General features: G+C 34.7%; 1 protein-coding gene across 1 annotated transcript; it reads left to right on the forward strand.

The window, feature by feature from the left end:
- Nucleotides 1-1002: 1002 nt before the first annotated feature.
- LOC128989627 (glyceraldehyde-3-phosphate dehydrogenase 2) lies at nucleotides 1003-11765 on the forward strand. The gene is made up of 8 exons (XM_054411573.1): nucleotides 1003-1116; nucleotides 3732-3817; nucleotides 4325-4448; nucleotides 5385-5500; nucleotides 6544-6798; nucleotides 8881-9041; nucleotides 10323-10517; nucleotides 11530-11765. The coding sequence occupies exons 2-8, from the start codon at nucleotides 3740-3742 to the stop codon at nucleotides 11600-11602; spliced, it is 1002 nt and encodes a 333-aa protein (XP_054267548.1). The 5' UTR covers nucleotides 1003-1116; nucleotides 3732-3739; the 3' UTR covers nucleotides 11603-11765.
- The last annotated feature ends 602 nt before the right edge of the window (nucleotides 11766-12367 follow it).

Here is a 12367-nt window from a genome sequence, read left to right on the forward strand (position 1 = left end):
TTGGTTTCTGCCTTTTTTTACCACTTCTTGGAGATTGTACGTACCTAGGTGATATTCTTTGGCAATTGCATCTGTAGACGAAACTTGGATTGGTGTAATTATTACAACGGAAAAGAGCGAGAAATCCTGGACAATTTGATATAGGCTAAAAATAAAACTGAATTAACACTGTGCTACATTTCTTGAGCAATCATTGATATAGGTAACCGATTTGCAAACAATGGAAACATAGAAAAAGTCATAGAACACATCCAGGTAAAAGAAATAGAAATATTTTTTTTACACTAAAAACATTAAAAAAACAAGATCAGCTTTTTGAAAAAAGATAAGATATTTACAAAAGATTTTGATATCTAACTGTTGTGTAGATCGTAAGTATTTCCATAATCTTTGAGTCGCCTGCAATGCTCCGCAATTGCTCGAATTCGAGCAACAGGTACACTAGTGTCAAATTATTTTAAGCCTTCAAACGGCAGAACACATATTATATACACAAGATAGTTGAGATAGCATTGACAAATTTGAAGGAGACTGCAAGCGCCGTGAATAGAAGTCGTTCGGAGTTTAAAAAAGAACGACTCTCATTATACTCAACCGATCTGTTCAGCAAGAGCTGTTCTCCTTCAATTTGAATCTCCCGCTCTTTGTCGATCTGTTTTGCTTGTCGACATTTTGCGTGTCGATAAAGTGGGAAAATTTACACAACCGTCCCACATAACAGACATCCCACATAACCGACATCCCACTTTACAGACATCCCATATTACCGACACTGTCGACATTTTGAGTTGTCGACAAAGTGGGACTATTTCAGTGTCGATCTTTTGGGATGTCGATAAACTGGGACCCCACGTGAAAGTTCAATTAATTACGTGACAAACATCACACATCCCATTCCCATACAACATTTTAACATAGTCGGAATGAGTAAAAAACGAAAGTTGGGCACCCAGCCATATTGATACTCTATGGATCGTTTTCCCCTCCACCAGGTGGGAAGGGGTGATCACGTGACTCGGTCCGATTTATACTCGACTTTGACGCAATTCTTCCTCTTCGTGTCCTTGAAGTGTCAGTGGCACATCCTGTGTCTCTTCGTTTGAATATTATAATCAGGTAATTAATTTAATTTTTTCATGAATTAAACCTACTGGGTAGAACATTTTATTGAGTGAGTGAGTTACCATACCGATGAAGTGTTTTCACACAGAAACAACATTATTGTAAGTGAATTAAATGAGGAACTGTGTGGTTTACGTGATAGCAGCCGGTTATTGCATGGATTTTCTTGAATTATAACGAAAGTCTTGTTTGATTATTATTACAGACCAAACTCAACACAATTTTACCAAAACGTTTTGCATATATTTTAATTAACTTATTCAATAGTTGGTATCCGCGTTGTACACGTTTAACCAGTTTATTTTAGATGAGACTGAGCCGAAAAGGAAGTTTGGTTATGACAGTGACAGATGTTTGAAATCAATGTAACTCCACTAAATGGAGCTAACTAGAGAGATAATTGACCTTAACACTGTTAATTTTATTATTTAGTAGAAATAATAAACTGGAAGTTTGAAACGTGTCTGTTTTTATTTTAAAATGAAAGTCTTCCATGACCTTGAGTGACCTTCATGTCTGTAGTGTCATACAACAGGTCTAGGCGTTGTAAGCAAGCCAATTTCGGAGTGATATATTTTGATAAACACTTTTTGTCAGCCTAGTAGCTTTGTCCTACGTTTTTAATATTATGAAAATAATAGCTAGGAGTAACTTTATGTGTTAAAATTAATGCCTGTTGGCCTAGCAGTAGACTCAATTTACAATAACTTAAGTTAAGGCTCTGTGATTTGTTACTTGTTTCAACAAAATAAAATATAGCCTACGGCAAGCTTCTTAACTTTTGTTGTTAATAGATATATTTCAAAACTTAAGTTACAGTGATTGTTGTTGAATAAGTCTTAGCGTGACAAGATTTGATTTTTTTGTTATTAAGTTAGTTAAATTAAGCTTCCATTTAAGTACCCGAAGCCAGCTGACAGACAGCTTTATCTTACTTTCTCGGGTAATTTGAAATAAAGCTGCGTTTGAACAAAGCCAGTTGGTGGGCAAGTTACCTACCTACTACTAGAGTCAAGTGGGTAGACTTTCATAGGCAGTGACTCAAAAAAACCGAATGAAAATATTACGTTAAGGTTAGGTTAACCTAAACCCGTGTTTACACCGGAGTTTGAAACTTGAGTTGCAAACGTCTCTAAAAACGCACATTTTTAGACTAAACAATTCGCTGTTGCAAACAGTTTTTCAGTGTTTGCATCAGAAATTTTTGTTCCACCTGAAGTCGGTAAAGATCAAAAGGGAGTTGCAAACTTTTGTTTGCAACACCGGTTTCGGTCACTAACTTATGTGCCGATGAAACACGATACAGAAACATTTCCCCGCCATCCCCTACGCTGCCACCTTCACTCTCTCTCACGTGATCACTCGCACCACCGAGTCACACTAATGTGTCTCGGCCATCGATATATAACTACGAGTAGTTATATATCGATGGTCTTGACTCAAGTGTCATAAACCTGTCTGGACTGCTAGTAGTTCTCTCGAGCATGTTGTGAGTGATAAGTTTTCAGTGATAATGGAAAATTTACTGAATAAGATGGAGTGGTTAGATGACAACATTCTTAATTAATTAATTTATTTGTTTATTTATTTGCCAACGGATTTACACCAATTTTACAGTTTGATTGAGTTGTAAATTGCTCATTATGACTAGATAATCCATAATAATAATAACAATGAAAGGAATGTCAAATGTCACAACAATAATAACAACAATAACTAAAGTTGATTATCTTGTACAGAGAGCAGAACGTCCTGTGGAACCAAACTATTTCCGATTACAAAAATAAAAACATGAAAAACTACGTATGGAATGACATATTCATCCTCTACACTTGATATCCTCGGAAGGACTGATCCCAGGAACCAGAACATTTAAGCGAGTCATAATCAAGGTCGAAAGTATTTCAAACATTTTAATGAAACATGGAAATAAAACCATGAAATAAAAATTGCAAACTTTTATTTGAAACTACTGTTTGCAACTGCTATTTGCAATAAAAGTTTACAACTTTTTGTTTGAAACTTGTTGTTTGAAACAGTGTAGACACGGCTTAACTAACCAAACTTTATATTTCAAATGAAATAATCAATCGAAAATTGCATTCGAATGAGTGTAGGTTTTTTGGAGTCCTGCTTATGAAAGTCTACCCAGGCAAGCAAATTGACTGCCTACAGGCGTCGAGTAAACACGTAGCTTAAGTTAAGTTACACTAGACGCAGGTAACCTGCCTGCCTACTGGCCTCGTGTAAATGCGGCTTTATTTCCATTAGGCACTTTAGGCTATGATAGAACACAAGATCTTTGGGCAACTTGTAGGGGCATCAAAAGATGAATAGGCCTAACTTAAAGCGGAGGATTTTATTTATATCTTAGCCTAAGTAGCTTAGGCCTAGTTACCTTTTAGCACGTTCATAAAACTAGCCTCAATCAATTTCTTTATGTCCTTCTAAATTGTCAATACAGTTTAAGTTAGTATGGGCAATAAGTTAGGCCACGTTAACATTGCTTATGGTGAACTACCAATTTATTCTGTATTATGATCAAAGATGGACAGTTTTTAAACTGTTTCATTTGTTACATTTGATTAACTATTTATTTGATATTCCAGAAGTCATCATGTCCAAGATTGGTATCAATGGTTTTGGCCGTATTGGAAGGCTGGTGCTGAGAGCTTCTCTGGAGCGAGGTGCTCAGGTAAGCTTAAAGTCATTGATTTTAGATTTGTTTGGAATATAAATGGAAGTTTTCTATATTTACTCCAAAGGCTTAAACAAGTTTTAATTATCCTTTGCAAGGAGTTATATTAAAATGTAGCCTACAGTTTTCCATAAATTTTTGGAAGGAGTAATTAGTTGTCAGGGATAAAAATAATCTAGGCTACTCAAGTTAGCATTATGACTGTTGTAAAACAGTCATTAACATAATTAAAAAATTAAAACCAATTTAAGTTTGTAAGTATCTGTATTCTAGAAACTAGCTTAGGAACTTAGGCTGTATTTCTTATTTATTTAACACTTTCAATTAAATTATCAAATATTTGCGATGAGAGTTTTTGCCACCTCAAAGGAGCTTGATTCAAATGATTCTGGTAAACAACTATTTTACAATCAATGTGTGACCAAAGGAAAAGACAGTTAGAACATAAATATCTGTTTTACTCTACTTTTTGAGAAAAATTATGTTGTTTGTTTGTACAAACAGGTGGTTGCCATCAATGACCCCTTCATCGGTCTGGACTACATGGTGTACATGTTCAAGTATGACTCTACCCACGGACGCTTCAAGGGGGAGGTTAAGGCTGAGGGAGACTTCCTCGTCGTTAACGGTAAAATAATGTTTTAATTCATCTCAAAAGCATTATAAGATTAGTAGGCTAATTCATAGCCGAGTTGCTAATCGTCTGCTAATCAGAAGGCTGCTTGTTCGATCTCTGATAATCAGCATCTTGGTTAGTTAGTGTTTGGAACTGGACTCAGCTGTGAAGTAAGGGCTTCTAATAAATGATCCTGGTTTAGAGAACCACCTGATCTAAGCCTAAGTTAAGCTATCTTCTCATCCATTCAACACTCAACCTCTACCGTCATCTTCACCTTAAAATATATTGGTATATCGGTGTTGGTGTATAACAGATCCAATCTAGATTAGTAGACACATTCGTTATTTACATGATTGTTTACATTGATGATTAGATTGTAAGAATACTTTCTGTATTTGTCTTGAAACAGTTTGAAACATTTATTCCAAATAAAGCAGGACTGTACGCTATCAGTGGCGGGTTTAGTGGGGCTGAAGGGGTTGCAGCCCAGGGCAAGACGTTTAAGGGCGGTAAATTTTAGAAGTATGTTATTTTAGTTTGAAATTTCAAAAATATGTTTAGCTTAAATAATTACACATTAAATAATTGACACTAACGCCCAGTGTCACCGGACATGAACTAGACATGAAAAACGAGCTTCAAAATTTACAATGGGATGAGGAGTCTACTTGTGGTTGGTTAGTCTAGGCCTATGGTGAAAGGTAGTAGGCTTATTTGAAATTAATTTTGTGGATAATCATTATGACAGTGCTGTGAAAAAAGTAAGTTACTGAGGGACGAATTTGTCCATATCTTATCATGGCATCAGCTGTGATATCATTTAAAATTATTATATCATTTTTTGAATGAAAAAAGCTAGTCGCACCGTTCGAGATGTATATGTGTGGTATGGCCGTAGTATATAAAAGTCAATAGGGTTACCTAACTGTTATGTTGAATTTGCAGGAAACAAGATCGCCGTGTTCTCTGAGCGAGACCCCAAGGCAATCCCCTGGGGCAAGGCCGGAGCCGAGTACGTTGTGGAGTCTACTGGAGTCTTCACCACCATTGACAAAGCTTCTGTAAGTCTTGCTTCTAAAATCAACTGACTTTTAATTTTTTTAAATATGTTTTCAGTTTGAAAAGTTTCAAAAAGTATGATGAAAATCAGTGTCCTTATCTTGCTCCAGATTCTGATTATTTATAATTATTAGGCTGTAGAATAAAGTTAAGATTAGTAGATAATTAAAATTGAACATGAAAATTCTGTTTGAATTTGCTGATCCATCAAGTTAAGACAATGCCATCATCTGTTAAACAATTATGTTAGGGCCAACACATTGTAAAAATTGTTAATTTTAAAAAAACACAACTAAATTGATTTCATATTTTCAAGATATCAATTAGATATAACAATAAAATAGCAATGTACATTATCTATTCACATGTTACTAGATAGAATCAGACATAAAAGTGTAGCCAGTTTAGAGTTAAAATAGGAATATATGAAATATTAAGACTCTGAAGCCTTGTTCATTTGTCAACTATTCTTTTCTGTTGAATATAACAACTTTTTTACCGAGTTAAACAGAATGTTCTTACAACTGAAAGTCACATCAACTATCTAGTATAAAAAACAAACAGAGAGAAGAAAATTTTAGTAGCCTAGTACAGTAAACCTTCGATAGTTCGACACTCCTTGTAGTTCGACACGGGCTGAGCTATTTTGTCAAGTGATATTTAATGGTTACTATTGATGTAAGCTGACTTGAACATTAATTTGTAATTTATTGTTGACTTGAGACTTAACTCATGAACATTGAAATTGTTGAGCTTTTTGATATTTAATACATTTGAGTGATTTCTATATTGTTCTTACTTTTCTGTATATTAAACTCCATTTACTCCCTATAGTTCGACATTTGGATGGTTCAGAATCTCTTAAGTCCACAAAGAGTCGAACTATCCAGGTTCTACTGTATTCCTTTATGTGAGGCTTATTAAAACGATGTTCTATGTAAATACAATATTGGCTACAGCTGATCCCCATAGATCATCTGCCTCAGTATCCAAAAGTCAAAGGTAAAACTGATAGAGTTTTCTACATCTGCTCTATGACTCGCAGGCCCATTTGGAGGGAGGAGCCAAGAAGGTGATCATCTCAGCACCCAGTGCGGACGCCCCCATGTTTGTGGTAGGAGTCAACCTGGACGCCTACGACCCCAGCTACAAGGTTGTGTCCAACGCCTCCTGCACTACCAACTGTCTCGCCCCACTGGCCAAGGTCATCCACGACAACTTTGAGATTGTTGAGGGTCTGATGACCACCGTCCACGCTACCACTGCCACCCAGAAGACTGTTGATGGACCCTCTGGCAAGGTAATTTCAGATAGTCCTAGACACAATCTGCTTTTTGAATTGAATTCACAATATCTACATCCTTAGTGTTGTACGTGTTGTGGTTAAATAATAGATAGGTTAAACAAGATCTATTTGGATGTTGCACACAACATAATAAGACTTGAACATAATTAATACCGTAACTAGATCAGCTTTAGCACATCTAAAGAAAAACCTTATATGGGAAGTGGGAATTACAAGATAAAAAACATTAATCTTCATAGCTAGATAACCGGCAGGCTATAATAAATACAAAACGGTGGCTATTTCTATTGAAAGCTGGATTTGAAATGTTGTAATATAGACCTAACAGGCATATAAATTATTGGTTGGAGTTTTTAATAATTTTTTCTGTAGGCCCTAGGTTCTAAATCAATACTTGAAGGCAGTGTTTTCTTGCGCTCTATTAAAAAAAACAACAAAAAAAACAGGAATCTTAGATAATGTGCGATTTTGTTGGTACAAAACCAGATATGAAATTAAAAAATTTAAGATTTTAGAGACCGACGCCTAAATTTTGTTCAGGTAGAATGAACAAACCAGTTATTCTTAGAACAGTTAGCATAGTTTTTGCTTTTATCGTGTCGAAATACTGCTTGTAAAGCGTATAAGTTTTAAACCATGTTTTCACCTAAATAATTCTTAATAGCCTATACCTTTTAAAATATTTAAGTGGTAACTTATTTGTTTGTGTGGTTTAAAAAAAAAACTCCTTCAGAAATCCTAAGAAGACTGGACTCAAGCACAAGTGTGCCTTAGTGAAAACATAACTCTTTCCTCAAAAGTTCCTGGAATTTCTTTGAAAAAATCCAAGAAGTTCTAGAAAGATGAAAATTAGGACGAATAAAATAACTACAGGTCAGGTAATATTTATTTTGTATAACAATCACAGTAGTAATTGATTTGATTTTACAAAGAGTTACAATTCAAAAATTCCAACTAAAATTTCTGTCCCAATTTCTTATATTTCAACTAAATCCTTTTATTGGACCTTACTCAGAGATTTAATTTCTCTTATCTTAACCTGTCTTATAGTAATACCACGAACAAAACAACCTGCGCAGAAACGGAAAGACCACGTGGTTCGCGCAGGTAGGTGTGGCGTACCATTGAAACCTGCGCGGCTCGAAACGGCCCAGGGTTCTTTTGTTTCTGGTATTACTATAACTTAAAATTATTAATCTACAAGTAGTCTTTACTAATCACCATTACTCTAATCGACAAGTTTTAGGACACTTAAGTACTCTTAGATACCCTATGCTTAATGTGATTTGTTTCTTGTAGATAATCCTATAAATTCGAAGTAGTTAGTAGAAAAGTTTGAAAATACAATCGTTACGGTACGTGACTAGGCCTAACTTAATTTTTATGCGATTTGTCGTTATCTCAAAATGTATGTATGTTGTTTTTTGGGTTGAACCGACGTTTTTGGACACAATGCAGATCTACATTGTTCTGTTCTAATGATGTTGTAGAACTCCATTATGTCCAAAATTGCAATGCAAAATTTCAAATCCAGTTAGTAGTGAAGTTACAACTGAGTCTTCACTACTAGATTTGCCGAAGATGGGGAACTAGAATGTCTCCAAAATATCAGTCAGCATTAAAACACAACTCGACAACATGGTTCAACCCAGAAATCTACAAGCCTACATCTTTATGCAATTTGTAGCTTGAAATAAATGTGACAGAAGTCAATAACTGCTGTAATTTAAGTACCGTAGCTAAAAATCAATTTCTCCTATCACACACTCATGTTCTTGTAAGTAAATACACATCACATGAAAAATAACAGTTAAGTCGTACACAAACACAACAGTAGATTTTGAATGGACTCCCTTTTAACTAAATTGATAGTAAGCTTAGGTATGACTTTCTAAATCTAATTTACAATTTATAGCAAACTAAAACATAGTTAATAGAGCATGGGGATCTTGGGTTATGTCACCTTTAGTGACCTTCATTGTTGAGACCAATTAGAATAAACTATGCTGCTAGTCTATATTAATTTACTATGAGTGTAATAATCGTCAACACCTTAAATGACTTTTCTTTTAACAGCTGTGGCGTGACGGACGTGGAGCTCAACAGAACATCATCCCAGCTGCTACTGGAGCTGCCAAAGCCGTCGGCAAAGTCATTCCTGCCCTGAACGGAAAACTGACCGGTATGGCCTTCCGAGTCCCAGTACCCAATGTGTCTGTAGTCGACCTCACTGTCAGGTAGGCTTCTGTTGGGATTGTTTTCCACTTGAAGTTCCAAATTAATTTAACATAATTTAAAAGCAATTTACTGTTATTTAGGCCTAACAACCAATTAACCGTTTCCGTATTAGCTATTACAATAGAATTTCCTCGTTTTTTTTATTCCATATCAATTGTAACACATTTGAAATAAAAATGTACTGTTTTTGAACCTTTTTAGGCCTGTCGCACACGGTCGATTTTTCGATAGGCCAATAAAAAAATCGGCCAAAAATAAATCGCCCTTGATTTATGTCTAGGCGCACACGTGGCGATTTTTTAGTCGAGAAATGGATGTTTTGGAGTGCGTTTAAGCTATACTAAAATGGACTTTGTTGAATTAACCTTTGTTTGTGCTCTTTAAATTAGATAAAAGAAAAAAAAGAAGACAACTTAAATATTGGGTTCATTCGATAGTAAGTCAGAGACTTTTAAATCAACAGTTTTATAAACTATACACTTTACGTGATACGCTTCAAAATAGGCAATTTTAATAGGGTTCTAAAGGAGCTGCTAGTTATAATAATATTCAGTCTCCAATGGGTTAATACACTGTCTATGAAAAACAACCTCGATATTGATTTGTGCATTCAAGGACACTTCAAAAGATATGAGGTCATAGTTATGAAGGCCCAATGTTGGGTTATCTGTATGACCTTTGATTACAGTCTAATTGTGTAAGTCCACTTAAATACTTAACTTCAAACTAACTGATAACTGTAGCCCTTGGACTTTGTGTTTATCATATCACTTAACAATTACAAACAACAATTACAGACAACTGTGGTGCATTTTTAAAGTTTTGGTTTAAAAATAAACGTTTATGAATTCAAGATTAACGTTACTTTATTGAAGGGAAGTATTGTAAATTTTTACAGTAAATGTTCTCCCTAAATATTAGTCAATTGCTCATAAAAGTCTACAACAGTGATGTATTATGATGAAATAATCATATCGTAATTACTTTCACCTTAAAATATAACTGCATTTCACAAAGTCTATTTTTGAGATTATAAACTGTTAAGGGAGCTTTATCTCCATCTATGAGTTCCATGACGTAGTCTGCTCAATTACATTCCATGGACCAAGCGAGGTCAACTTGAATTTTCATTATGGCATTGGGTTAATTCTTATGTTTATAAGAGGTTTTACTGTATTTGTAGCTCTACATTCATTTAATCAATTTTGAATCTTGGATCCCACAGATAATATGAGGATATATTTGTAGACACCCACTGTTAACCTCGTCTGTCTGGTTAGGTTGGGCAAGGAAGCCAGCTACGATGACATCAAGGCCAAGGTGAAGGAAGCTGCCGAGGGACCCCTGAAGGGAATTCTGGGATACACAGAAGACGATGTTGTCTCATCTGACTTCGTCGGCGACAACCATTCCTCCATCTTCGACGCCAAGGCGGGAATCCCGCTGAACGGCAAGTTCGTCAAACTCATCTCATGGTAAGATTTTCCTGTCATTGAGTTCCTCTTTTTATTAGCCTAATAGTCAGTTGTCTACATATTTCTACTTGGTGTTGTTTAATTTTTTTTACAAGTAATTAATAGCAAAAAAAATATGGTTAACGTTTCAATTCTTGAAGCAAGAATATAAAGGAAATAACGAATAACAATGATGTTAATAGGCCAGAAATTTAAAGTTTTCAACTAAGAATTTTGATTTAATTGATAATATGTTGGCTTTGTGATGAGAAAAGAATAAATTATTTTGTGACTTAAATAGATCAAAATAAAAGGTACTTTTACTGTCTTTTTGTCATTGCATACACGTTAATATTGGCGGTTTTAATTATATGAAAATACATAAATTATATTACTTATTCATCTAATATTGGTTAGTTTATTGTCTACATTAAATAAGTATCTTCTAATTCATCCTGAGTGGTGTGTAGTGAAAAGGAATTGTTTGATTGTTCAATTTGACAGGCCTACTACAGTTGTGTCCTGACCAAGTAAAAAAAAATTACAATATTAAATTTACCTTTTTGCTACACTACTATTAATGACCTGTTTATCACCTGGGAAAATCCATCATTACATTGTTTATTACGGCACAAGAATGTTTACTATCTTTTTTGGATTTTTCCGACGTAAACAACACAGATTTGTTATTGTTTTGTCAACTGTTTTAATTTTCAACAACTAAAACTGTACAACCTTTGACTATTCATACTGTGCAACTTCAGTTTCTAATGCTAATAGTCAATGGTAAAACCAAAGGAAATATTAACTGTTTTTAATATTGATGCTATAACCTGAAAAATGCTCAGAGTTTTGTAATGTTCAAGCAAATAATTATTAGTCTTTTTAGTGTAGTGAAAAGTAACATTCAACACACGAGTGAAAGTGAGTCTATACATATTCTCGACCATTTAAAAATAAGTAATGACTCACTTTCTACTCTTGTTATGAAATATACTATTTGCTCCGTATTGACTGTGTTATTCTTTTGCAGGTATGACAATGAGTTTGGTTACTCCAGCAGAGTAATTGACCTGATCAAGTACATGCAAACCAAGGACAAATGAACACTAGGACAATAACATAACCACCTCGATGTTCCAATGCCACAGAAATCGTAGATTTCTATTCTATCTTTTGTTTAACTTCTTTTTTTAATTACATGTATTTATCAATTATTGCTTTTGTTGATGTTGTGTGAAATTTATATAGATTAAAATTATAAAACTATGTGTGACAATATACTTTCCATTTTCTAGTCTGTAGAGATCGGATGTAAGTTGAATTTTCCTTTTATCCTGCTGATTGATAATACTAAAATGTTTTGTGATTGCAAAATGTACCTATTGGGCGACTAGTTTGGACTATCCCTAGTAGTCATCTTCAGGCTTAGTAGAAATCTTGATTCTACTAATCACATTCTGCCCGCTTACCTATATTTTTTGTTTCTTGTATTTTAAATGTTTGTATTTTAATTTACATGTGGGAAACTAGTTTGTCTCTTGTTATGTTGAACAAATGATATTATGTTTTGACAATTTTCAAATGAAGCGATAGGACTTTCTGTTCTGCTGCTCTGAACCTGAACATAACTACTCGTGCTTAGTCAGAAATAGTTACCCAATAGAAACATTATCAATTATTGAAATGGGGAAGCTACCTATGTGCGTATTTTAACCCAAATATAAGTGCAGAATGGAGTGTGATGATCTGTGTAGCTTTGTTACTGACTAAGATCAGCTGTCTCATTAGTCAGGATCAATGATCAGGCACAGTGGGTCCAGTTTCAAACCATCAAAGAGTTTTCTCAAGATCGGCCCAGTGACCTTTTG

Source organism: Macrosteles quadrilineatus, unplaced genomic scaffold (assembly GCF_028750875.1).
Source record: "Macrosteles quadrilineatus isolate MER2022 unplaced genomic scaffold, UCM_ALF_1.0 Scaffold_3__2_contigs__length_128488019, whole genome shotgun sequence".
Taxonomy (NCBI): domain Eukaryota; kingdom Metazoa; phylum Arthropoda; class Insecta; order Hemiptera; family Cicadellidae; genus Macrosteles; species Macrosteles quadrilineatus.